General features: G+C 39.2%; 1 protein-coding gene across 1 annotated transcript in view; it reads left to right on the forward strand.

Annotated features, from left to right (window-relative positions):
* CPE (carboxypeptidase E) overlaps window positions 1-25,005 on the forward strand; it is a 59,988-nt gene that overhangs the window by 23,270 nt on the left and 11,713 nt on the right. The window contains exons 2-5 of the mRNA XM_075091074.1: window positions 16,480-16,676; window positions 18,531-18,698; window positions 19,649-19,766; window positions 21,482-21,664. Coding sequence (XP_074947175.1) covers window positions 16,480-16,676; window positions 18,531-18,698; window positions 19,649-19,766; window positions 21,482-21,664 — 666 coding nt within the window. The remainder of the gene's footprint in view (window positions 1-16,479; window positions 16,677-18,530; window positions 18,699-19,648; window positions 19,767-21,481; window positions 21,665-25,005) is intronic.

Genomic DNA, 25,005 nt, shown 5'->3' on the forward strand with positions numbered 1-25,005 from the left:
GCCTCTCTAGTGCTCTGAAACGTACAGTGTGACTGAAGGTGCACCGTTTTCAGAGTAAATTATTTATTGAAGACACATCTGTTACATGGTTCATTAGATTACTAGTTTGCTGCCACCCAAACTCAGCTGTGTCCATCATCTTTCCATCTGTTATTCCTTTATAACTGATAACTAGTTGCAGTCAGATCTCGGAGTAATAGAGCAATCCCATACCACAAAACTGAAACGGTAAAACCACCGAACTATACCATAACAAAAAGTCCAGTATGGAAAACTTCAAAGAGCAAAGGCCTCTTTCTAAATGAAATAATACAGGTAGCACCACATGTATGAAAAAAAACAACAACCAACCAACCAAACTGAACATAAAAAAATGGGAAATGTTACTTACCCAGGTCTTATCCACATACTTCTTACACATGTGCTTATACATTGGACACGCGGAGGTTTTGCACTTTCAAATGTCTGGGCCTTCCTTTTATTAAGAAGTGAGTACCGAAGTTAAAATCAATCAATCATTATGGTAATTTCTGTGAAAGCTCATCTCTAAACTTAGTTCGGGCTACTTTTCTGCTCACTCTCAGAAAAAGGTTTAAGTGCAGTATCGAATCAGAGTCTCACTGCTTCAGGTAATGATCCTTCTTTAATTTGTAGGCAATTTGGCACAGGATTTCAAGTCACCTGGCTTGACACACTGTTTTGCCAAATCTCAGATGTGCTAAAACATTTCCATTTTCTGTAGAATGTAAAACGTTTTCATGAATTAATGTCGCCAGCCCTTCAAAAAGCCAGAACTGTTTTTTGAGTTTGCAGATTCAAACAGTAACCGTTACAGGCTCTAATTTCCATATGAAGAAAGATGTGACTCTGAACTCTCATAATAAATTTGAATATTTATAAATGGGAATACTTACTCTCTTACTGATGAATTTAACAGGCAGATTCAGTTTAAAAATAAAATCGTTGTGGCATGGACCTTTTCCTCTGACAGGTGCTTGGATAGGGGCTCTCCAGGATGCTTGCAGACGCTTAAGTTGTTCCCTTGTGGGAAAAAGAGGCTTTGCCTAGCTGTAGCTAGGTTTTCCGCTCCATAAGGGAGATGGAGTTGAGGAAAAAGGCCTAAAAACTCTTGTGTGGGAAGAGGGGTGCAATCCATGTAAGCCACAGTGGGAGACTGAACAGCTAGTCCATTTTTTTATGCTGATGGTGCCGTGTAGTCAAGCTGCAGAATTTCACCTGTTTGTGATTGTTGCCTTCCTGAGACCCGCCTGGGGCATAACAGCTAGCTGAGGTGACTGTAGTGTCACCCTTGAGTGGTGCCCCTCCGAGCAGCGTGGCCGTTCCTGGCTCAAACAGCCTCATCCTGAAACCTTGATTCAGATCGGGGGTTCAGCTGTGAAAGGCAGTGCAGACATCACTTTCTTGCTCTTGTGCCCCCTTTTTCCCCAAGACAGGGTGCTTGTGTACAACTAGATGATGTCTGCAGATTATACATTAAAACAGAAGTGAAAGAAAATGGCAGTGAGAAACCTACATCAACTGACACAAGTATCAAGTAGCTCAGTGTGAGGAACTGTTACAGTGGTCAAAGTGATAAAGAAAAATTTCCGGGAAGGTTCATCAGATCAGGGGGTAGTCTACAAAGGACATCAGGAGTTAGTTATCTAAAAATAAATGGATAAACCTTGAAGGATACTTTAAAGCAAAATCTTCCTGCAGCATCGGTCAGCGGTTGTATTGCTTGTGGGGGTTTTTCCCCCTCTTTTCCTTTTTATTATATTATCATTATTATTATCATAATCATTATTATTATCGTTACTATTTTAATTATTAAACTGCTCTTATCTCAACCCACAAGTGTTCTTGCCTTTGCTCTTCCTATTCTCTCCCCCATCCCAGAGGGGTGGGGGGAGTGAGCGAGCGGCTGCGTCGTGTTTAGTTGCCGACTGGGGCTGAACCACGGCAGTCCTTTATGTCCTATGTGCCAATACCCACATAGACCTTGCTAGCTTCTCTGCCTTCTTCACTTACCTGGTTGAAAAAAAAATTTTGTCTTTCACTCTTCTATGTTGAGATTTAGAATATTCATGTGATTTAAATGAAACTACACATCAAGGGTGTAACGAGACAACATTCTCTTCTCTAGTTTTGTCTATTTTACCTGAAAAAAAGAGTTATATTCACTAGGTGTGACATTGCTTCTCACAAAACTTGTGTTTTCCTTTGTAGATGGATTCGTGAGGGTGTAATCACAAATCAGCAATCCTAAAATAAAGCCATAAGAAAGCACATTTCCTTCCTTCCTTCCTTTAAATAGAAACATATAGCTATAAAGCCCGATGATAAGCAAATAGCAGCTGAACATCACATGTCATCCTGCTTTCTCTCATGTGCATCGATGCGATACCAAAATGACATCTGTTAGGGTATTTCTGTAGTGAAAAATCCATGAATAAAGAGCTCTGCAGTACAGCTATCCGGACTTAAAAAAATGTTATAATAACACCCTTAAATGTTTGTTTAGTGGAAACATACTAACAATATACTCAGAAACAATTGTGATGTAATGAGAAGTGAGTGTGATGTATTTCTTCCTCTGCCAAAATTCACCTGCTTCTCTACAAATTGTACAATGAACTGATTTTCATTTTGGACAGTCTTGCTTTCCTTATACAAACCTGTCTGTTTCTTTGGGTTTTTTTCCTTACATTGCAAAAGGAACTGTTCATTAAGAAAAAAATGTTTTCATATTCAGTTGTCTATTTGAGCTAAATGAGCTTATTCTGGCTGTTTTGGAGGTTTCCTTGAGTCCAGGGGCTTGGAGCATCATTCAGGATTGGTACTTGATTTTGTTGCTGTGGAGACATTAAGTGCCAAAATTTTAGTAAACATTAGAATATTAATTTGTACTTCTGAGCCATTAATGATCACTTTTGTTGTCCACTGAACAGATTTTCAAACCACCTTCCTTGTACTTGCTCTTGTGGAGCTACCACAAGCATTTGTGGTAGCAAACAACTTCCCCACAACAGCGTCAGAGGTCGTGATTTGATGCCCTCCTTCAGATCTCTCCGTAATACTTACTTTTGTCACACCAGTTCCTAAAGGTAAGGGAGGAAAAGGGGTTAATGAGATCTGTGGTAAGATCATCGCCTGCCCTGTGCTTGCCATATGCTTCTAGTCTCTTTTTTTTCTTTTGCTTAGATGACAAATGCTCTGAGGGCAGGTACAGTCTTTGTTCACTGACAGCACAATGGTGTCTGTCCTGTCATGGAGACTGTAAAGGATTTGCGATAATCGTATCAACACTTGTATCGAAAGTCTTGCACTGCTGGAGTGGCAGATTTGAGTAACCCACAGTTAAGACCCTTGTGTGACTTTCTGCACTGCAACTATCCCTTGTAATCATGCCTGCGTACATGCCAAGAAAGAGGGCTGTTGGCTCTAACCAATGGGCTTTTTTAAAAAATGCCTGTTGTTTAGGTATCAGTACAACTCCACAGAATTTTTTTCATATTTGTATACATGACTCAAGCCACTTACCATTGTCAAGCAATCTAAGATAAGCATTTTTTCAGGGAAAAAAACTTCATGCTCGGACTATTTTTGCCTGCTTAGAAAGAGCTGTAAACCAAAGCATGAACTGCTCAGAACAGGCATATATAATACATAGCTCGGAAAGCCTGAGAAATTCTGCTTTCCTGCATTACACAGCATTAGGTTTTAGCTTGGTAGTTTGTAAGTTATGCAGCTGTGACAGAGCAACATCTTGATGGAAGTCTGGGAGCTGTTCCTAGTCAGGAAACTGTTACGGTTCCTGAAATTATCTCTTGGGTTTTCGGGATTGGTTTTTTTTTTTTTTTCCTTCTTGCCATAAAGGGCTTAGGTTTGCCCTCATATCCTGCTTCCTTTGGCATGTTGAGCTGATTATTTGGATCTAGTGGGGCCTTCTGAATAGCATGAGATGTGATAACGGCATTGTTCCCCATGTGACATAGTTTATGAGCAAACCTTGACTTTGAGCTTGTTGCTTTCATGGGCTACAGTAGTAGACTACCATGTCCAGTGGGGGAAATAAAGGTTGCCCCCAGAGCCTAGCACACATTTGTTCCCAGCATAGCCTTAGTCCTAAGGGCTGCTTTGTTTTCCCTCTGTAAAAAAAATGTGATTCTCTAACACTGAGGAGTTTGAAGTAGTTGTCTTAGTATAGCAGTAGTATAACATAAATGTAATTTTACTTTCTGTCTCCCTTTTTAAGCAAAACAAGAGAAAGAAAGACTTAATATTTTACTAACCTCACTGTACTTCTCTGCAGTTGGTTACCAGCTCTGAGTCTGCCTCTGAGAGCTTAACTCTGAGCAGTTAAGCACCAACACCCCACTACATCTGTGTGCCTGGCGCTGGGTGCTTCATATGCACCTTTTAAAAGTAGTTTTTTCAAATAGTGTAATGATTCTAAATGTGATATTGCCTACTGCAAGATGAAGTTTTCAAGTTTTTAGAAATATGTTGGTTCATATCTGGTTTGAAGAGAAGACCTCAGTGAAAACAAGCCAACTGGAGAATTTTAACGTGAAAATTTAATTTGTTTTCTGGGTTGCACAAGTGCAAAGAAAATACCTTTGCAAAAAACTGTTGTCTTAATAGGGCCTATATGTTTTTACCCCCCAGATAATTTATAAATAGGTAAAAAGCTTTTGCTTAAAAAGATAAAAAAAGTATTTAAATGTGGGCAGAAACTAAATATGGAAAAATTGCATCCAGAAAGAAGTTTTTTGGAAATAAAGTCTTGATCCAGAATTTACAGCTTTTGCATGAGACTGTAATGCCTTATTCTGGCAAACTCCTGAGTATGTGCTTGACTTTGCATTCCAGGCTAATCCCTCTGACACTAATATTCTGAAGTTAAGCATATGTTTAATGTGCTGCGCGGTTCAAATCCTAAGTAAAGGGAAAAAATTATAAAACTGAGCTCTCAATGTAATTTCAATGGTAGTTTTTGCTGCTAGTCAAGTGAAGAGGGAAAATGTCTTTATTGTATAAAAATAGAAGTCTTTATGTTTAGAAGAAGAGCCATATCAGGTCGAATATCACTCAGATGTTTTGGGGAGAAAAGTATTGTTCCTACCTGCTGGCTTAATAGCATGTCCTGGGGAGTTTTATGCACTGGCTGTTCTTTCCCAAATTTGTTGCCTTTCGTTAAGTGCAGTCTTTAATGGACAATGTGGTAACAATCTTCAGTCCCTTTTCCTTCCCGTTTCTGTGTTCTTATAATCTGAACACAATTTTTTAGATTATTTTACATTTTGTAACTTTTTTTTTCCTTTACGGCTTAGCAGACAGCTGGAAAAAATATACTGAAACATGCTTTTGGCAGTCATCACACTGTGATCATACAAGTTAAACCCAGGATGAAAGAGAAAGTTTGGTAAAATACAAATAAAAAAAAGTAGAAAATATGGCAAAGACTGAATAGCTAATATTTTGTAGAACAATCCAAGCAGCTTTAAGTTTGTATTTTAATGCAGAAATATAATCATCTGATGATAAAGGCTTCTCCTTCACATCGGTTAAATGAAAATGAACTACTGAATCATAAGGTATAAGAGGGTTAATAAAGACAGGGAATACTGGGTCACTTCTTAAAGGGGTCAGCTGCGTTATCCCTTGGAGTCATGTGGTTTTGATTCTGTTTGTGAACTGTGCCAAATCTGTCTTTTCATATGATTTCGAATACCTGCAAATGCAGTTTCTTTAGTTAAAATTAGAAGTGTGCTTTAGATCTAGAAGATGTTAGTGAACACAAACATGAAAAATATTTTCATGACCTGGGGATGACCTCCTTGGTGCCTGAGCCTCTCAGTGAGGGGTGTTTGTGTGTGTCGCTAAGATGTACGTGCCCACATACACAAGCAAGAGCAGAGAAGTGCTTGTGTAGAGTCAGAAAAGGCTTTGTATCCGAACTACCCAGTACTGTTCCCCTGTTTGTTGAATTACTGTCCTTGTATTAAGAGCTAGTCAAGTGCGTATTGGATCAGACACCACATCTTCTTCCTGTTTGATTGGAATCAGTATTTCCTAGACTTCCTTTTCTCTTCATTAGAGAATTTTTTCTTCTCAAAAAGCCCCAACTGCCTGAAACTTCAAAGTGAAAATATTGCTGTGGGCTTATCAGGGGATGCTGTTTGGCTGTGTTACGCTCTTCTCTGTGGGCTGCCTAGTTAACTACTTCATGGGGTCTCTAGCCATGAAGAATGACAGTATGTGTGAGAGAAGTAATTTCAACAATCTCAGAATATTTGTTAATAAATAAAGGTACAAAATGCATTAAACCAGCTTTTAAGAAAGTGGCACACTTTATTATACCTCTTCGTTATACCTCACCAGCCTTCTACACCTGCATAAAATTGAAATAAAAGGAAATAAATCTGGAAGGTAGGGCACAGTTTTCCTCTGCTTTCACTGCTTTAATTGGTCTGAATCATTGAAGTATGGCAAAACATTTCAGCTCCTAGTGTTTTATTACACTTACTAAAAAATATAAAGGACTACACAGGAACTGTGGTGAATACCCTCAAACTGATGCCAGATACAACTGAAGCCAGTAACAAAAGCCCTTTGGACTCTTATTAGTGAAGGAATTTGCCCTTAGATAACATGTACATTTTCTTTAATGTGATGTTTCCTCCTGCCTTGGCAGGAAAGAGCTTGTCTGATGTACTGCTAGTAACATAAAAGGGAAAGAAAGTTTCAAGTGAGATGAAAGGGACCACAAAAGATGGATTTGCTGTAGCTTTTTGCAATCATCAGAGGAAAAAATAATTAGTGCTGGGAAAGGCTACTCATTTTTTGATCCTGCTGGTCATTGCACTTTAATATGCTTGGCGTATTGGAGGCATAGTGGGTATTATTGTAGGAAATGGCTATTATTCACCCTTTTGTGAGGAATGTGCCTTCTTACTTTGAACTAACCTTTCTGCTTGCGCTTAGAATAAACCCTAGGTAGTTTAATTTTGTATCAAATTGCACAGAGCTCTATTGCCATACATAGAGCTCATTATAAAATACGTAGCTGCTCAGCCACCGGTTCATTTTCTGCACTTATAGGTGCTGTTCAAGGGCAGGATTGTGACTTCTGTTGTCCTTGACTGTACACCATGTGGACAACAGGTACCCCTCTCCCCTTTCTCTTAATGGAGAACTGTCTTATTGCTCTTTGGAGGGAAAACCCAGTGGAAGCTCTGAGGAAAGCTGAGAAAATACAAAGCTTTTATGTTTGTTCCCTATATGAGGAAAAAAGTGTCTATTTTTAGGACACTAGGATGTGTATCCATTACAGATATCTTGTTAAGCATTTCTTTCTATCTTATGAAGACTCTTCTGTATCTCACAGCTATACAGCTGTGCTGTGGCTTGCACTCATGGGGTCAGTATCCATATGCGATTTTTTTTGTCTGGAGCCCCCTCATCTAAAGGCAAAACATGTCTTGAAAGTCATTTGAATCCACTTGCATCTGTTGTTGAGACAAAGGATTTGTCTGGTTCTGTCATCTCCATCATTATTCTTGAGTCAACAGACTGTTAGATGATTCACTTCTTCCTGTTATGCAACAAGCTTGATTTTATTAGCCTCTGCACCACTTTAGTTTCCTCTCCTTTTACCACCTTGCTAGGAATCATCACCCTTTCTCATTTTGTTTTTTTAAATGCTTAAGGTGATACGGGGGAATTTTCTAAAAAGTGAGTGTGAAGAGATCTTCAAGCACCCAGGTGTGCATTTCTACCTAAACTGGCTATAAATAGATCACTAAGGTACAATACCAATTTTAAATAAAATTTTATATATCGTTGAAAAATTCTGAAGCCAGGTGTTCCAGTGTTTGGAGGTGGAGTGTTGGACTACTGATCTTGACTACCTGCTGAACCTTTTTTCTTCTGCTTCCTACTCACCAGATTTAACTGATGCTATCTCAACAACAAGTACAATCAAGATTTACTGCTGGCTATCACATAGTATTCATACCTTAAATGCAGAAACTTGAGAGAGTATTAGCTGCTAAAATCAGGCTGGAGGTGAAGTGCAGCAAAAGAACAGGTCTCAATAAGCCACACTCTCATTAGGGCTTCACACAGTTTACCAGGTTTTTAAGCCTGCAAAGCAGCTGCAGTTTTTGTGGCAAAACCCCCCCCTAACTTCTAAAATGATGGAATTCTGTTATTTTTAAATTTTTTTGTACCAAAATGGTGATGCTAAACTAGTATTAGGACTAAAAGAAGCTACCTGGCTATTTGTTGGTTTCTGAGGCTATTGACGTAAATCAGGTCATTTATGTTCAGACGTAAATGGTGTCCTCTGTTAGTCATCACAAGTCAATCTTTCATAATTTTTTTCCACAGAGGAGCAAGGTAACAGCATAATTAGCTTTTGCAGTCTGCCTGTGTCTTTCTTACTGCAATTTATTTTAAACAGGCACTTTATAACCCTTTCTGTAAACTCAGTGGCCGGTAATCACAGAAGCTAAGGTCAATAAATATTAGGGCTGATGTAAGCAAGGGAAGCTAAATTAATATGCTAGTGCAAAAAACCCTTTTATTCTGTAACATGCTGTCTACACAAGGGACTTGTTGCAGATGTACATTTATGAAGAGATTTTATCCCTCTCCATCTGTTAGCAGTGATCAATGCACTTCAGCATCATCCGTCTGAATCACAGATCTGCAGCCCACAGGTTTTTTTTCACACAGTGTCAGACTGTGACAAAACAGCAGTGGAATAAAATAATGTTACAGTTACCAATAAAGAAGGAGCATTCGCTATGTGTAGCCTCATTGGCGTAACAAGTGCCATTGCAATGCCTCAGAAAGGCTTCTGGAAATCAAGGGAAAAAGCCTGAGGGCTTACTACTAGTTATTCCTACATCCTTAATCACAGAAAGTGTATTTCCCAAGGACCCAGACGTACTCATGATGGGAATTGTAATCCTTTTCAGTCAGAAATAGCTCTCCTCTACGGAGAGAAAATGCAAAGAGTTTTGTTAGGTGAAGATGAACTCTGTGAGTGCATGTCCTTTGCACACGCTGGTACCCAAGGTAGCACAGCCCTGAAAGCTGCTGTAGCTTGCTTTCCTCCTGAAGCACAGCTTCACAGCAAGTACTGGGGTATGAGGCCACAGAGGAGGAACCCTGGCCTGACTTCTCCCTCAGCCCTCTTCAGATTTCCTTTCTGCTCTGCTGGGGAAACCACAGCGCCTGACATTTCCAGCCTGGAAATAGCCTCTGAGCGAACTCGAGTCTGCACTTCCATGCTTCTGGCCACCCATTTGGCACAGTGAAGCCGCGCAGCAATGTTGAATTGGGCCTGTATAACTTGCTGGAAAAGAATTATTTACACCTTTTCATTGACTTTTTTGTTTATTTTTGGTAAAAAGGGAGAGCTACTTTTGTTTCTTCACCTTTTTTGTCCAGCATTTCTGCCTACCTCTTTGACTTTAGAGTTTGGTATCTGGATATAAATGGGTTATTTCTGACTTTTATTTCTTGTCTTCATGAAATGAGGATGAGGAAAAGCAGAGCGCAAATGTGTCTGCAGCTGGTAGGAGGCATTTGAACTAGTTTAGCTTTGAAATTTACTGTATATTTGTTGCATGCAAAAGGAATGAAGTAGACAAGCTAAGTCCTTTTGAAGTACTCTGATGGCAGGCAGGTACTTTCATAGTTGAAGTGAAAAAGCTGATTCTAAAGTTTGCTGAAGAAAGCTTGATAAGTGAACCTGATGAGGAACCATCATAAATACACATCTAATTATATATTGACTTCCTCTTCATCAGAAGGTCTGTTTTGATGATGGTTTAAAGAAGTATCTTTGCTCTACGTGCCAACCGAAACTGGAGGGATACAGTGAGTGTCTTTGAAATGAAAATTCACTTGGTCACACATAGTTATAAGTGGAAAAGTCCCCCTCTTAGTGAGCACAGTGGAAAAGACTAATTCAGTCAGTTGTATCCCACACCCAGCATTGCAGTGGACATGTAGAGAGTTACTTGTGTCATCTCTGTACTGCCAGCGTCCTTCATAAAGAATCCCGGGGTATGTTTTGGTCTGGGTTTTCTCCTCGCAGTAAGAGCTGGGAGGTGAAAAAAATGTACATCTTGTACTCTGCCACAGACCGGTAGGGATGGTTCAGGACAGTCCACTTCATATTTGGTTTCAGAGGAATCTCATCTTCAATGCTGAGCTAACAATACCTGCCACTGTAACGCTGTAATGAATTCTGTAAATGCAAAGTCCTATTCAGTTTTTCTAGAGCATGAAAAATGCAATGCAGTGTAAAACTGATCTGGTTAATCCAGTTGTGTGTGTATATATGGCTACTTGTTACTTCTAAAATCTTGTTGAATTTTGAATCTGGTTTGAACTTCAGAGAGCACTTTTTAACACAGAAAATCAGGGGTTTGTGCATATCACATTTCAGTGTTTCTTATTAAGGGTTTTGGTTAAATAAGTAAACTTGTTTTGCTTTCCAAATGGTTTGTTATGATTTAAAGAATCATCATCAATTCTGTTAGATAGCACCATCAGTTTGTGCGCAGTAACACAAATCTAGTAGGCAAAACCTGTTCTACTCTCTGGTAAAGAAGTGGGCTTTACCCAAAATACCAGACTACACTGTGCAAGGCTTCAGATGTAAGGGCAGGGCGTTGTGGAAAAATCAGCATCGGGATGTGCCAGCGAAGAGCTGTAGGTGGGGACTGGGGGAGCCGAGCAGATGCTTTGCCCACTTCTTGTGGGAGGCTCTGCCAAGTCCTGTATCTGCAGGGGGGAGAGTGGGCTGTTGGAAACCTGAAGAAAACATCGAGTCACGCAGAACCTTTTTGGTGGAAATAACTGTCTTGAGGATGAGGTAATCTGTCTGGAGAACTCCATTTCCAGCGCAAAGACATATAAGATCCTTTTTTGAAGCTGAACCGACAGACCTTCCGCTGAGTAGAATGGAGATCACGTCTTAATTTGTACGTGTCAAGGCCAGCACAAACATAGCTATTCTTTGAGACCTTTCGCTCCAGGTTTAATGTGCTGTACAGACATTTTAAGCAGTTGCATTCAAATAATTATGAAAATATCCAGAAAGAGCTTGAGACCACTACTGAATCATAGCTGTTAAAAAATGCATGCCTTTTTTAAAAGCAGGAGATTGCCAAGAGAGCCTTGATTTTCTTTTCTTCTCGTTTTCTTCTCACTGTATTTTCTATCAGTTAATGGCAAGAAAGTAAAAGACTGGATTTTTCAAAGGCCTTCAGTGTTGACCCATTTCTCCTTTCCTGTAAGCCACCTGTGAAACTTCCAGTAGTTTCTCTTTCAGCAAGGTGAGACCAATGCTACATCTTAGTAAATGTCGCCCTAAAATGATATAAGGCCTATACAATGATTTAGAAACTAGTACTGCATTGCAGTTCTGTCTTTCAATACTGTTCTCACACAAGCTGTGGAGGTCAACATTTCTATTGAAATGCTGTTGAGGCAGGTGGTAGACATTTAGTTTACAGGTTGTTAGGAATCTAAATTTTCTAATTCTTCCACTTTTCAATCTCACCTTCTCATTTATTTTCTTCTTTCCCTCTCTTACCTTTTTCATATTCAAAGGAGACACCCAAATCCTTGGTTTTCCATGTAGTTAATCTCAGAGAATTTATTTATCTTTGAACTACTAACAAAAATGTAGAGCATAAGAAAGTCTTCAATCACATTTAATGAATTAACTTCTTGCCAGCAGGGGTTCTGAGATTTTCCATGCCATTTATCTACAAGAAAAGTTCACTGGTTGCTGTAATAGAAATGACAAGCAACTGTAAGTAATCAAAAACACTAAGTCTGTTATTTCAGGAACAATACTGGCTTTTCTGTAAGAAATACAGGAAAGCAGAAGGACTCTAGTTTTTGAGGGTATTTGAGGCTGATTTGCAGAACAGTTTATTAAGCATGTAAACTTTCCAGGAGAGAATTTTTTTTCTTCCATGTGGCTTGCACTTCCATGAGTGAAATACTGTACATTTTAAGGTTAACTGCTTGACATTAGACCATGACAGGTAGCGTGACATTACCTTGACTCAATATATATAATTAGCTGGTGCTAAACTTTTTCTTCCTATGTTTTAGAAAATTACCGTCTTTACTGTACAAATTCAGCCTGACCTGAAAATGGCAGTGGTTAGTCATCTTTAATTGGATGACCTGTCTAATATTAATGATGTACATGCTATTCCTAGGAAACTGGAGAAGACCTTAGCTGACAGTAACTACAGAGGCAAATGGTGACATTTCACAACATTTGTCAGGCACCAGAAAGGCACGACATTTTAAAATACTTTTTCCTCAATCGTTTATCAGGTTGTAATGTACCACGCAGTCAATCTGAGAGAGATGTAAAAGCCTTCTAAAAGCCATAATGATGTGATGACATAGGTTTCACCAGGGATACTGAGGTATTTATAAACTTGATTGCTGCATTTCATTTCTTATGACTTGCCCCGAAAGATGTTAGTGTCCATGCATTCATTCGTTATCACAAACCTCTGTACCTGGGCTGAAATTACGTTTAAGCATTTACAAATGTCATGCTCACATTGTTACACAAGACATACTTTTGCTATTGTGAATGAGAGATTATAGTTCAAAAAGATTGTCAGAAAAATGAATAAAACTAAATAAGAACTTTAGGTATTCAAACAACAGAAATACTCCTTTGTGTTCGTCATATCCTGGACCATGGGAATCCATTAAAACAATTTTCCTTTTTTATGGGCGTCAAATAAGGGGGTCATATAAATGAGAAAAAACAGTTCTATTTCTTCATGCTGCTTCTCCCTTAAACCTATCTCCAGTTCTCTGCAGTGGAACCAGGAATGTGTCTACTGATTTGGAGATCCCGTTGAGAAGTTCATCACCAAATTGAGATATACAGAGTCTTTTCATAAAAAAATAATTCTGTGAGACAGTTACAGTCACAGAATCCTATGAAGGGTGATTAAGGTCTGCATTAAATGGCTTCTGAAGGATTAATGGGAAAAGCAGCTCTTCCTCTAGCTAAGTAGCATGTTAGCAAGAGGTGACTGAAGGCTATTTTCCCCATGGGCCAGGCTGTTTTCCAGAACAGCCTGAAGCTTTTGGAGATGGTATGGCAGGAGATACTCAATGAAAAGACCAGGGAACCCATAAAGTGAGGAGTGTTGGCGTAAGGGCTGGATAGCTGGCATCCTGAGCACATGAGGTATCCGTGTTAGCCCATGGGGCTGAAGAAGGAGGAGCTGGTTCCTTTGGGAGCCATAGTGGGCCTGGGATGCTGGCAGCATTGCAGAGTCATTCACTAAAACTCAGGCAGCTGGGTTTGGTTAACTCCGCCAGCAGAGCAGTGGCCCTCCAGCTTGGACTTCATTGTCCTAGAGAAAAAGATTGTTAGGAAAGGATTTAAGTAAAAGTGACTCCAAAAAAAGGTTTCCAGAAGGTACACCCTGAGTTGGAGTCTTTAACCTGAAAGGCTGAAATGCAAATGCAAATTAAGCGCTTCATTAACTTCAAAGTTATATCAGCAGATAGCAGCCTGTGGAAGCTCCCGTGGCTTTTTGGGCACTGTGATGATAACTAATGGCTTTAGCAACATTGTCCCTTTTTTCAGAATGGACTCCCTGGCTTTGCCTGTGGTGGGCATGGACAACTAATGAGCAAACTGCTAATTCCCCTGCAGTCAGCTTGTAGCACTAATTTGTTTCTGCTGGAATAAACAGTAAAAATCAAGTTTGTTTCTCTTGGAGCAGCTGCAAAGTTTAGATATGAGAAGGACCCATTTTTTGCATTGTTATTTTAGATGTAAATTACACTATTGAAATGGTGAAGTTTTCCTAAAATTGTCGGATGCAGTCTGAAATTCAATATCTTCTGATATTGAGCAGAAACCCAGTATTTCTTCAATGGCTGTGCCCAGAGGTAAGAAAATGGGCAGCGCTGGGGAGCTGACAGAGAACAGTTCCCATGCACGTGGACTGCACAGCCTTGTTCTCCGCAGCCAGAGGATCAGTAGGTGGATTTCTGTGCTTTGTAGAGAAGTGTAAGAAAATGCCGAGGGGAGCTAAAATCTGAACACAAAGCTAAGTTTTGAAGCAGGGCTGTTATTCAGCCCTCTGTTATCTTTCCCTTTTCATTCTTTTGCGTTCACTTTTGGATCAGTTTTTTAACTCTTGGTTTGCTAGCAAAACTTGGTGTTCTGCTGATACCTCACTGCCAACAAGATTCTTTGACTACTCGTTTCACACTTCGTGTTATAAGTAATGTTATTTTTCATTATCAGTCTGAAAATGACCATTGTTCCCTTTCACTGAAAATCACTGTCTCTTTTATTGTGGTGTAGGGAAGTACTGCCTTCCAGATCAATTCCTCCATACTATAATGGTTGGTATGTTTGACTGTCCCCTATTATTCTTCCTAAGGAAAATGGGACTGATCTCTGCAATCACTTTTCATAGGAAAGACTTCCCAAATTTCCAGTGACTGTCTTTACCTCTTCATTAACTCCTTTTAGCTTTTAATACTCGAGATGGGTCATTACCACTGAAGATATGCTGTAGCTGAGGCTGTACTCTTCGTTCACTGTAGACTCTGTGCCTGTTTTCATGAACCCTTCTAAACACCGTTAATGATTCTTTGGGGAGAGAGGCAAGCAGTACTGTATGGGAAACATATGTTTCTGTTTCTTCATTTGAACCAGGCCGGTAAAATTCAAGTGGGAGAGAAAGGCAAGTGATTAATGCATAGGGCTGGGATTCAGGAGGAACGATTTCTCTTTCAGGCTTCCTTAGTGAAGCCTGGTTCCTAGGGAGAACCACAAATGCAAAATGCAACCATGTTCGTGTTTACTGCGGTAAAAAATTTGCCTGTTAGTTTGTGAATCACTTTTCCCATAAGTAACATGCCGATATACGTATGCATGAGTATTCTAATTATGAGACTCTGTAATGTGCAGTGCTGTGTATTTTATTAAATAGTATCCATCTGTTTTAATGGGATCAGCTTGACTGCATAGTCTTGATTAGAGCTCTTGCATTCTGTGGTATTAACAGATAAGGAAAAAACAGTGAATAGGAGCTCAATGCCAAAAGGGCAAATGGAGGTTTCTAGTCAGGTAATGGTATTGTGTCTCTCACATAAAATGAAGCTATTTCACTGAAAGTAGAAAACATTTTAACCTGTCTGACAAAAAATTTCACGGATGAATCCATACAAAACCATCTTAGTTGGAAGAAAAGAAGCCATGGTATTAATAGCCCTCTGCCTGCTAGCATCTTATTACTGGATTAAGGTTAACAAGAACAGACTGAAGAGTCATAAGTAGATACGGCTGTGTGCTTGATTAGCAATTATTTAAGTTCTCCTTTGTGTAACACTCTTCCTGGCTTGAATTTGCCTCTGTGATAGTGCTAAAGGCTATTGTAAAGTGTGTTCAAAGACTGTTCAGAGCATAGAATCACCAGAGCTGCATTTAAAAAGGAAAAGGTTAAGAAAAAAGAGATTCAACACAGAAAACAGCACATTCGTCATTTTAGTTCCAGGACAATCCTTTTAATCTCTTTCAGGTATTTATATTATACTAAAACTTCTCTGGAATTAGGGCCCAAAACATAGTCTTTTAAAAGGTACATCCTTCGCAGTTCTGTAAGACTTCTGTGTTTTTCATGTCTAGCGTCACGAGAACGTGACTAATGAGCAATTGGAAATATTGAACTACTCATTAATATATTGAATATATATGAATATATAGACAATATGTATTGAATACTTAATAATATATATAAATATACAATATACATTAAATCAACATTAAATAGTTGTATAATGCTGGAATGTTTATTGGAATGTTAGATGGAATGTTTAATTTTATGAGTTAGGTTACTGCACTTGCTTCGTGAAGTCTAAGCAGTCTATGCAAACCAACTGCTGAATAAGATTTTTCAGATCACTAGGACCAACAGCTGTTGCTTTGGTAAAAGAACTGCAGTTTAATGCATGTGTAGTGTGATAAGCTTAACCTAGTGTTGAAGAAAACATTAAAGATAAGAAGCTCTGTTACTGTCACTTTATATATTTAAAAACTACCTAATCAAGACACCCTTTTGTAGCATTGAGGCATCAGTTGCATTAGTTCTGAAGAGTAGTAATGTTAATGACAGTGCTTAACATTTATTTTGGTATGCTCTGTTGTCCTCTGGTATTCTTTCTCTGCCTTCAGCAAAGAGCTGAGTATAAATTCCTATTTGTTTAGTCAGAGTTTAGGAAAAAACCTAAATCCGCTTTTCTGAAGGAGGTTTGTAGCTTCTTGGGATCTATGACCAGTTGTACTGATAGTGGTACGCACATCTCAGGTGTGCTGTGTGATCCAGTCCATGGGTGATTTTTATGTGTTGTTCTAAGACGTGTTCTTCCTTTTTCTTGCAGGAGAACCAGAATTTAAATATGTTGGGAATATGCATGGGAATGAAGCTGTCGGAAGGGAGTTGCTTATCTTCTTGGCTCAGTACTTGTGTAATGAATACCAGAAAGGAAATGAAACTATTATCAACTTGATCCACAGCACACGTATCCATATCATGCCATCTTTGAACCCAGATGGCTTTGAGAAGGCAGCGTCCCAGGTTTGTAATGTTACATATATAAGAATAGTTACCAAAGTCTATATCAACCTTAGAATCATAATGACACTTGGACTAGCAGTTTTACAGATATGCGAACCCCTGGTGGTGATTGTTGAATGGAATAACATAACCGAAGTACTTCCTAATGGTACAGTAGGCTTGTTCTGTTTAACAAGGAGGATTTTATGCTTGGGTTATCAAGAAATAGCTGTCTCTTTTGTAAGTGAGTTTACTGTATTTTAAAATCTAATGGTGATAATGTTTCATGCGTATTCATTCATCTAAGTTCACTGACTGAGCTGTTTCCTAAACAAGTAACTTCTAGAAATACATGATGTTTCAAAAGTGGTAGAAAAGGGAAAGTTGATATTTCCTTTAAGAATATTCTCATGTAGGTGCACTTAAATGAATTATTCACATTCATCAGAGCTTGATCCCCAAACAAGCAAACTTTGTGAGCCATCTTTTTAATATGAATAACTCTAAATTTCAGGCATGAGGTACTTCAAGCTATTAGTCAAGAAAATTTAGCATGTATTTTAGGATGACGACTCAGTCAAGAAACATGTAATGTGTTAAAGCATAGTTAGCAAATAGAGGCCGAATAGGACCCTGTTACATGCAGCTTCCGGTACGTGTGATATTCTAAACAAAAATAAGATTTTTCTTCTTTTACAAGGTGTATTTATTTTTTAAATTAATAGGGAAATGTTGAATCTTTTTATGTGACTATTTATTTATGATTAAATAAGCCAAATCTTATTAAGAACTTGATTAAACTGATTCTCATGAAGTCTTCAAAAAAAACCCAAACCCACAGAACTCTCTTAAACCATACGCGGTCGTATGTCTCCCTCTTGTGGCAATGAAGCAGAAGCTGCCCTCAAATTGGTGCAGTATTCTACTTGTTTGAAATCCCTCTCGGTAGAGATTCTGTTATAATATAATTTGAAACTTTTAATCCTTAGTCAAAGTACACTTGCTTTTACAGGATTGCCTTAAAAATTACCTATGATTTATAATACAATTTGCTTTAGTGTCACTGTTACTCTAATTCAGAAGTATCTTGATCCTGTGCACGGTGTGTGACAATAGGTTCAATATACCCCAAGATTAAAACCAGTTATCAAACTAAACCTACTTTACAGAATACTGAAAGCACAGAGAGACAAGCTAGGGAAAACTATGTGCTCTGAAAGCATTTCGTTAATGCAACCCCAAAAATACTTTAGGGAATCAGCTTAAAGAAAAGATTTTTCCAAAAATTCTCAGAGTACCTTTATTCAGTGTCACCATTGCAGTGAACAAAGCTGACAGACACCATAAAAATAAAAATCTTAGATGAATAAAAGTTAAAGTCCTTCTTTACCTTGAAGCTATTTAGAGGAACTTTGTAACAAGTACAAACATTCCTTGCGGCTGGCTGGTAAATACACAGCTGCCCTGAGGCTCACTAAAATGAGGTCTGTAATTCATGAGCATAGGCACGAAGCAATGGGGAAAAGGCAGGTCTCAGGGGAAGACTCAGCAGGCACTGAAAAATCTGACGATGCTGGTAATTTCGCCCATCCTTAGTCCAGATCTGCCACTATGAGAATGATCCTCTCCTCTGAGACTCTCAGTGAAACAGAGGTTAGTTTTATTCCCACAGAGCTCTGGGAAGCAATAGGGGTAGCTTTGCTCTTGGTGCTTCAGAACTTTTTACTCTTTCATGATCCCTTCTTATGCTCAAGAAAATGAGAAATAAACCCGTTATTTAAATTTGTATGGCTAAAGATACCCATATAAAGCTTGATATGTAATCTCTCGAACCTACTCATCTCCCTTCTCTTTCTGTTCCCTTTCCTCATTCAGCCTGGTGAACTGAAAGACTGGTTTGTTGGTCGAAGTAATGCCCAAGGGATAGATCTAAACCGAAATTTCCCTGATCTTGATAGAATAGTCTATGTTAATGAGAAAGAAGGTGGCCCAAACAACCATCTGCTGAAAAACATGAAAAAAGCCGTGGACCAGAATCCTAAGGTAAGTAGGGGTTGAAGAGTGGGTTACTTACATGCCCATCTCTTCCCTGTTGTGCAAGCAGATATGTAGCAGCCTCTGAGAGCTGTGTGTATGGTTTTTGTGACTCATGTTCTTCTAAATATTTTGTTAAATTTATCTGTCTGTTGCTTCTTGAAGTTTTTCTCAAAATGGCTTCTTACAGTGAATCCTTTTGATCCATATTGCTTAATCCTTAGACAGTTCCTCACTCAAAACATGTTTTATTTTTAATTAAATTTTTTTAATTAAAAAGAGATTGTGTGGCCTTCTCCTTTGATTAGAAGCTATTCTTGCAGATATTCTGCATTTTTATAATTTCAGAAATTCACTTGTGTTTTTTGCTTAATTACATTGCTGGCTAGATAGCTATTCTCACGTATAACACATGCATTTTTTGTTAAGCTTAAGCCTTAAATATACAGGCATATATCTGGAGGGATTTTTATATTCTTGTGTTTACTCGCAGAGGAGGTTCTAGAAAATATAGTGGTGTGATTGCAGTCCCATAGGATGGAGGCAATATTCTGTCTTCAAATTCAGATTATTAGATGAAGTAATTCTACTTTCCATGCAGAGAATAGACTGTATCCTACCACCATTTATTTTGAATTAAGTTTCTTTTCCTTGATTTAAAATTTGATAGGCTTTTTTTAGCTCTAATGGGAAGAAGTAAAAGATTGAGATTGCTTTATTTGTGGTCTCATTCTGAACTAATTTACACCAGTTTTAGACTCACATTAATCTATTTAATATAATGATAAATCTGATGTAAAGGACTGATTCAGTTCTCTCTGAAGCCAAAATGAAATTGATATTCATTTAAATGTCTTGCACAATATATGTGGTAATAATTAAGCCCACTCTATATAACTGAATAAGTTTCTACGTTGAATTATCAGTTTGTAACTGCTGGTAATGCTATTTTGTTGTAGCTTGCTCCTGAAACAAAAGGTGTCATTCACTGGATTATGGATATTCCCTTTGTGCTTTCTGCGAATCTTCATGGAGGAGACCTGGTTGCAAACTATCCTTATGATGAGACTCGGAGTGGTATGTAATAGAAGATAAAATGAAAGAGTAGGAGATTACATTCTATATTTATTTCAGCACTACCTAAGGTCCATTTTGCAAACATCATGTCATTGCATTGCAATGACTTATTTTAGCATATTAATCACATGTTTAAAGCCAGTCACTGTATGACCATATTTTCTAGTTTTGAAGATGATGGTCTGTTTCAGTAGTTCAGTACATCACAAAAATGATGTAATACCTGAGAGAATCATAGTCCCTCGGATATTTTAGTCAAGGCAACTTAGCTCTTAAATTAACTGGGGCTGTTTGTACCCTGTTAACTGAAGCGAGAGATGTGTCTATGCAACGCTACAGGCTTGGGGAAGAGTGGCTGGAAAGCTGTGTGGCGGAGAAGGACCTGGGGGTGTTGGTCGACAGCCAGCTGAACATGAGCCAGCAGTGTGCTCAGGTGGCCAAGAAGGCCAATGGCATCCTGGCTTGTATCAGGAATAGTGTGGCCAGCAGGAATAGGGAGGTGATCGTGCTCCTGGACTCAGCACTGGTGAGGCTGCACCTGGAATACCGCATTCAGTTTTGGGCCCCTCACTACCAAGAGGGACATTGAGGTGCTGGAGCGTGTCCAGAGAAGGGCAACGAAGCTGGTGAAGGGTCTAGAGAAAAAGTCTTATGAGGAGCAGCTGAGGGAGCGGGACTTGTTTAGTCTGGAGAAGAGGAGGCTGAGGGGAGACCTTATTGCTCTCTACAGCTACCTGAAAGGAGGTTGTAGTGAGGTGGTGTTGGTCTCTTCTCCCAAGTTACTAGCGATAGAAAGAGAAAATGGCTTCAAGCTGCGTCAGGGGAGGTTTAGATTGGATATTAGAAACAATTTCTTCACTGAAAGAGTGGTCAGGCACTGGAACAGGCTGCCCAGAGAGGTGGTGGAGTCACCATCCCTGGAGGTATTTAAAAGACATGGCACTTTGGATCATGGTTTAAGAAGCATAGTAGTGCTAGGTTGATGGTTGGACTTGATGATCCTAGAGGTCTTTTCCAACCTTAATGATTCTATGATTCTGTGCTGCCTGTATGATCTAAGGGTTCTCTACTTGCACCTTTAAAAAATGAATTTCTGAAAGCGGTAGTGTGCTAATAGAAACAACTATCATTGCTTCTGCTTTCTCAGTATTGGTCCCATATAGAAAGGATCACATTGTGGCAGAGATGTTACCATTTAGTACACGACAATATTAGGTTTTTATTTCTGCTCCTAGGGGATGTGCACATAACTGAAATGGTCATGATATGATGGTATTGTTTGTGGTTCTCTTCCTTCAATCTGCTTTCTCAAAGTTTAGTTGCAAATCCTTTTAATATCAGATTGTAAAACTCTTTAGAGACAGACCTTTGCCTATGTACTGTGTATTCTTCTAAGAAAATATCTAAAGCCTACAATAGCTTAGATTTTGTGGTGCACTTTTAAATTATTATTTTTCGTAACTATTAAGACTGATACGAATAGTCACCTTAATAATGGGGCAACCTGGTACAGGCATTTGATGAAGTATTGGGGAGATGTTAATGTTATTAAGATAATGCTATATTAGTTTGTGATGCTGTAGGACACTTACCCGTGTACAGAGGATTTCCAGGCGCAGTCTTGCCGTGCAGTGCTGGTAACCTAGGTTGTGAACCCAGTTGGTATGACTGCCCTTTTTAATAATCCTTGTTCCTGGACTTTCTTGCCTCCCTAGGGAGTGCTCATGAATACAGCTCCTGCCCTGATGATGCTATTTTTCAAAGCCTGGCTCGCAGTTATTCTTCTTTCAATCCTGCTATGTCTGATCCGAACAGACCACCGTGTCGTAAAAATGATGATGACAGCAGCTTTGTGGATGGAACAACTAATGGCGGTGCATGGTACAGTGTCCCAGGAGGTGAGCCCTGCTGTGTGGGGGTTTGTGTCAATGGTGGTTATTTTAAGCTTAGTTTTCACTGATTTAATTGCAGACTGGAATACCACCAGGTTATCCACAACTGTGGGTGCGGTTAGGGCTAAATCAAAGGCTGATCACTCACCATAGTACATCTATGAAATCCCATTAAGCTCACTGTGATGCCTATTAAAATATTCCACTTCTATTGCTTTTTCTACAGTGTTTCTGCAGTCAGGGTTCAGGTCATTGCAAATCTAATAGTTCTACAGTAGGTGAGTGATTGCTATGCTATGGTGAGAGCCTAAGGTTTTTTGAGTTTGTGGTTTTGTTTTGTTGGTTTTTTTTTTCTTAAAGAGTAAAAAAAAAATCCACTAACAAATCCTGATGAGAGACAGCAGACTACTGACTGTTCGTTTTAACCTCAATGATGAAGGCATCCAACCTTGAAAGAAGTGGAGAGGCCTGATTTTGCAGTGTTATTGACAATGGGAGTTTGGCCTTTGATTTCCATGGGAACAAAATCCAGCTGTGAAGATACTTGCATCTCCATACTTTGTGGCTTAATTAGTCCGTGATTCCTGCCCAGGTAGTGTTCCCCTAGACTTTGGTAGAGACTTCTGTGCTAAGAGGAACAGCAGAGCTACTATGGCTGCTTCAGCAGTAATTTTCCAGGAGAAGCCTAGAAGACTAGCCTGAAATAACGAAACATTTCATTCCTTTTTACTAAGAATTTTGATATGTTGTTTTCTTTGTAAAATGAGGCAATAAGGTTTTGGGATATCTAAATTCTTCTTCATCTGCTAAACTCGGATGAAACTTTGGAGTGAAACTGAGCTGGGGATTTCTGAGCTAGAAACTCAGCTTGCATTGGAGTGATTTGCCTGTGCATTGGCTTTTTCAATTTGTACCAGATAACTTTATTATTTGCTTTACTCTTAATATTCATTTACAGTGTCTGAATGAATTTTAGATTTTTTTATCTGGAATGCATAGGAATCTCTCAAAGCATTAGGCAGCATAGATTGTAGCCTAACTCTGCTCCTGTTACAGTAAAGGGTACCAGAAGATGAAAATAATCAAGCTCGTTGAAGAAATTAGAAACAGAACGTTGACTGGTAATGCTTGCACAGCAGTGATCACCTGCTTATTCTTAGAGCTGTTATCCCCAGTCTTCGCAGGAGCAGCGTGTTTCCTCTGCTGTGGTACCACAGGTACCAGGGATGGGGTGTAAAGTAAAATGTTGACATTTCTGAATGTGACTGAAAAGCAAAAATTTCCCTTTGTGTGAAGCTTTCCACAGACTTTAAATTGGAACCATTAAAACACCCTTGGCAAATCAGAGTTTGCATAATTTGAAAACACCCTGAATATAAACAAAATATTGAGAGTTTTAATAGTTAAATTTTCTTTCAATCCAGTCCAAAAATTATCTTAATGAAATATTAAGTATTAACTATAAAAACGTGGACATATTTAACTTCAACTTTCTTTCCTTAGGAAAATGCTATAAAGACCCAGTCTTTCCATTGTTTTGATGAAATGCTTTGATTCTGACTAAACTGCACATGCCAAAGGCACATTTTTCCATTGGAAAAACTTGTTGGAAAGTTTGAATTATTTCCTCGTTTTGGATCTTATTTTACGTTAGCCTGCAAATTCCCCAAGTGAGCCCTTTCTTCTTCTCATGTGTTCTCACAGAAGTTAGTAGACAGGATTCCTTGTACTAACCAGGATCTACGATCCTAATATGGTGCAGCTAATAAAAAATAGAGAGATGACAATATATTTTGGACCATAAAGCATGAATATTTTTTTTTCCAAGTGTAGAAAACGGCTGGCAAGCTGTGACTTTTCAGCGGAACCTCCATAGTAATGTTTGCCACAGGCTGACTTAAAAACCCAAAAATAATTCAGCTAAAACAGTTCTGTTGTTTCCATGTCTAGTGCTAAAGAAAATAACTAAGCATTTCTTACTTCAACTGAAAATTATCGTGGAAGCTTTAGTCTGAAAAGCTCTGTCTGGAAACTGAAATGTGGCATGTAAGTTATCTGTTGTATCGGTGACCTTTTGCTACCCATATGTTAATTTACTCAAAGTTAGCAATGGTATAAGCTATTGAAAACCCATTTGTATTGCTTTAGGAAAAGTATTTAATTGTATATCCTTACCAGAGTTCAGAATTTATCAAGAGAAACTCTCTGAAGACTTTGTCTACATGGCATCTGATCTGGTTCGGAGCTAAGGTGGGGCAAGTGTTTGCACCTTTGGGTGGCTGTGGGCTGTTCTGGGTCCTGTGAGGGGACATGAGAGTAGCTCAGTGTCCTGTGGGCATCTGCAGGTTAGGCTCGCATCACTGTGTCATCTGCCTGGGTTGAATGGAGGCAAGATAAAAGAGGACTTGGCACAAGTTTACAGAGAAAGGAGGAGAACTGGAGCAGTGTGACTGGGAATAGAGATAGATGATAGGTGAGAATAGGTGCTAGGGCTGTGTTTGTTGTAGAAAGGAGTGCACGGCTTTAGCAGAGCAGTGGTGAGGGAAGAAAAAAGGAGAGAGTGGAGGACAGCTGAGCTAAGTGAGAGAGGCTGTGCTCTCCTGCTTTTGACAGTACTTATCAGACCAAGAGCTCTGACCTAGGAAGGGCTGATTTTTCTTTCTAATAAATTACTAAAGTTGCTGTCACCCTGTAGAGCTTATTATGGTGCCCCCAGTTGTGCTGCATCAATTTCTTTGCCCATATCATTTGCCCACAGGATCTTCTACGTTCTGTAGAAGACACCACCACATGGTGGGCCAGCAGCAGTCTTCATTGGTTCCTCAGTAGGCAGGAATAATACATGGGTGGTTCTCTTGTGTGAGTATGGGTTGCTTTTGCATATGTTTGTCTGAATACATGGGTTCTTTCAGTAGGAAGGCTGAACATCTGGTGGCAGAAAAGTCTGGTAGCAGCCCTTGTCTTAAACTGAAAGTAAGGATGAAGCCTTCATTACTTTCACGTTCTGTCCTTCCTTCTTGTCAAACCTCAGGATTTCCTCATCAACCTCAGGCAAGGTGGCAGTTCTCCATTCAGGTTTTGGGGTGTAGAGAGCAGATGATGTACAGGAATATTTGACACTTGCTTCTGTCTTAATGCACTTTGCTCTGAGGTTTTTCTCGCCGTTACCTGCTTAGTAGTTACTTTCTTCTGTGGAGCAGTGGCACAGAGAATATAGCTCTCCCAACAGCATCTTTGTGCTAAATCTGAGACCATGATGCCTCTTACACTTGTTTTGTATTGGTTGTCACCAGTAATTAGTTGATCCTCGTAGGTTTTTCGGAGAGCAGTGAGCAAAGGCAAAGAGG

The sequence above is a fragment of the Phalacrocorax aristotelis genome, chromosome 4, assembly GCF_949628215.1.
Source record: "Phalacrocorax aristotelis chromosome 4, bGulAri2.1, whole genome shotgun sequence".
In the NCBI taxonomy this organism is placed as follows: domain Eukaryota; kingdom Metazoa; phylum Chordata; class Aves; order Suliformes; family Phalacrocoracidae; genus Phalacrocorax; species Phalacrocorax aristotelis.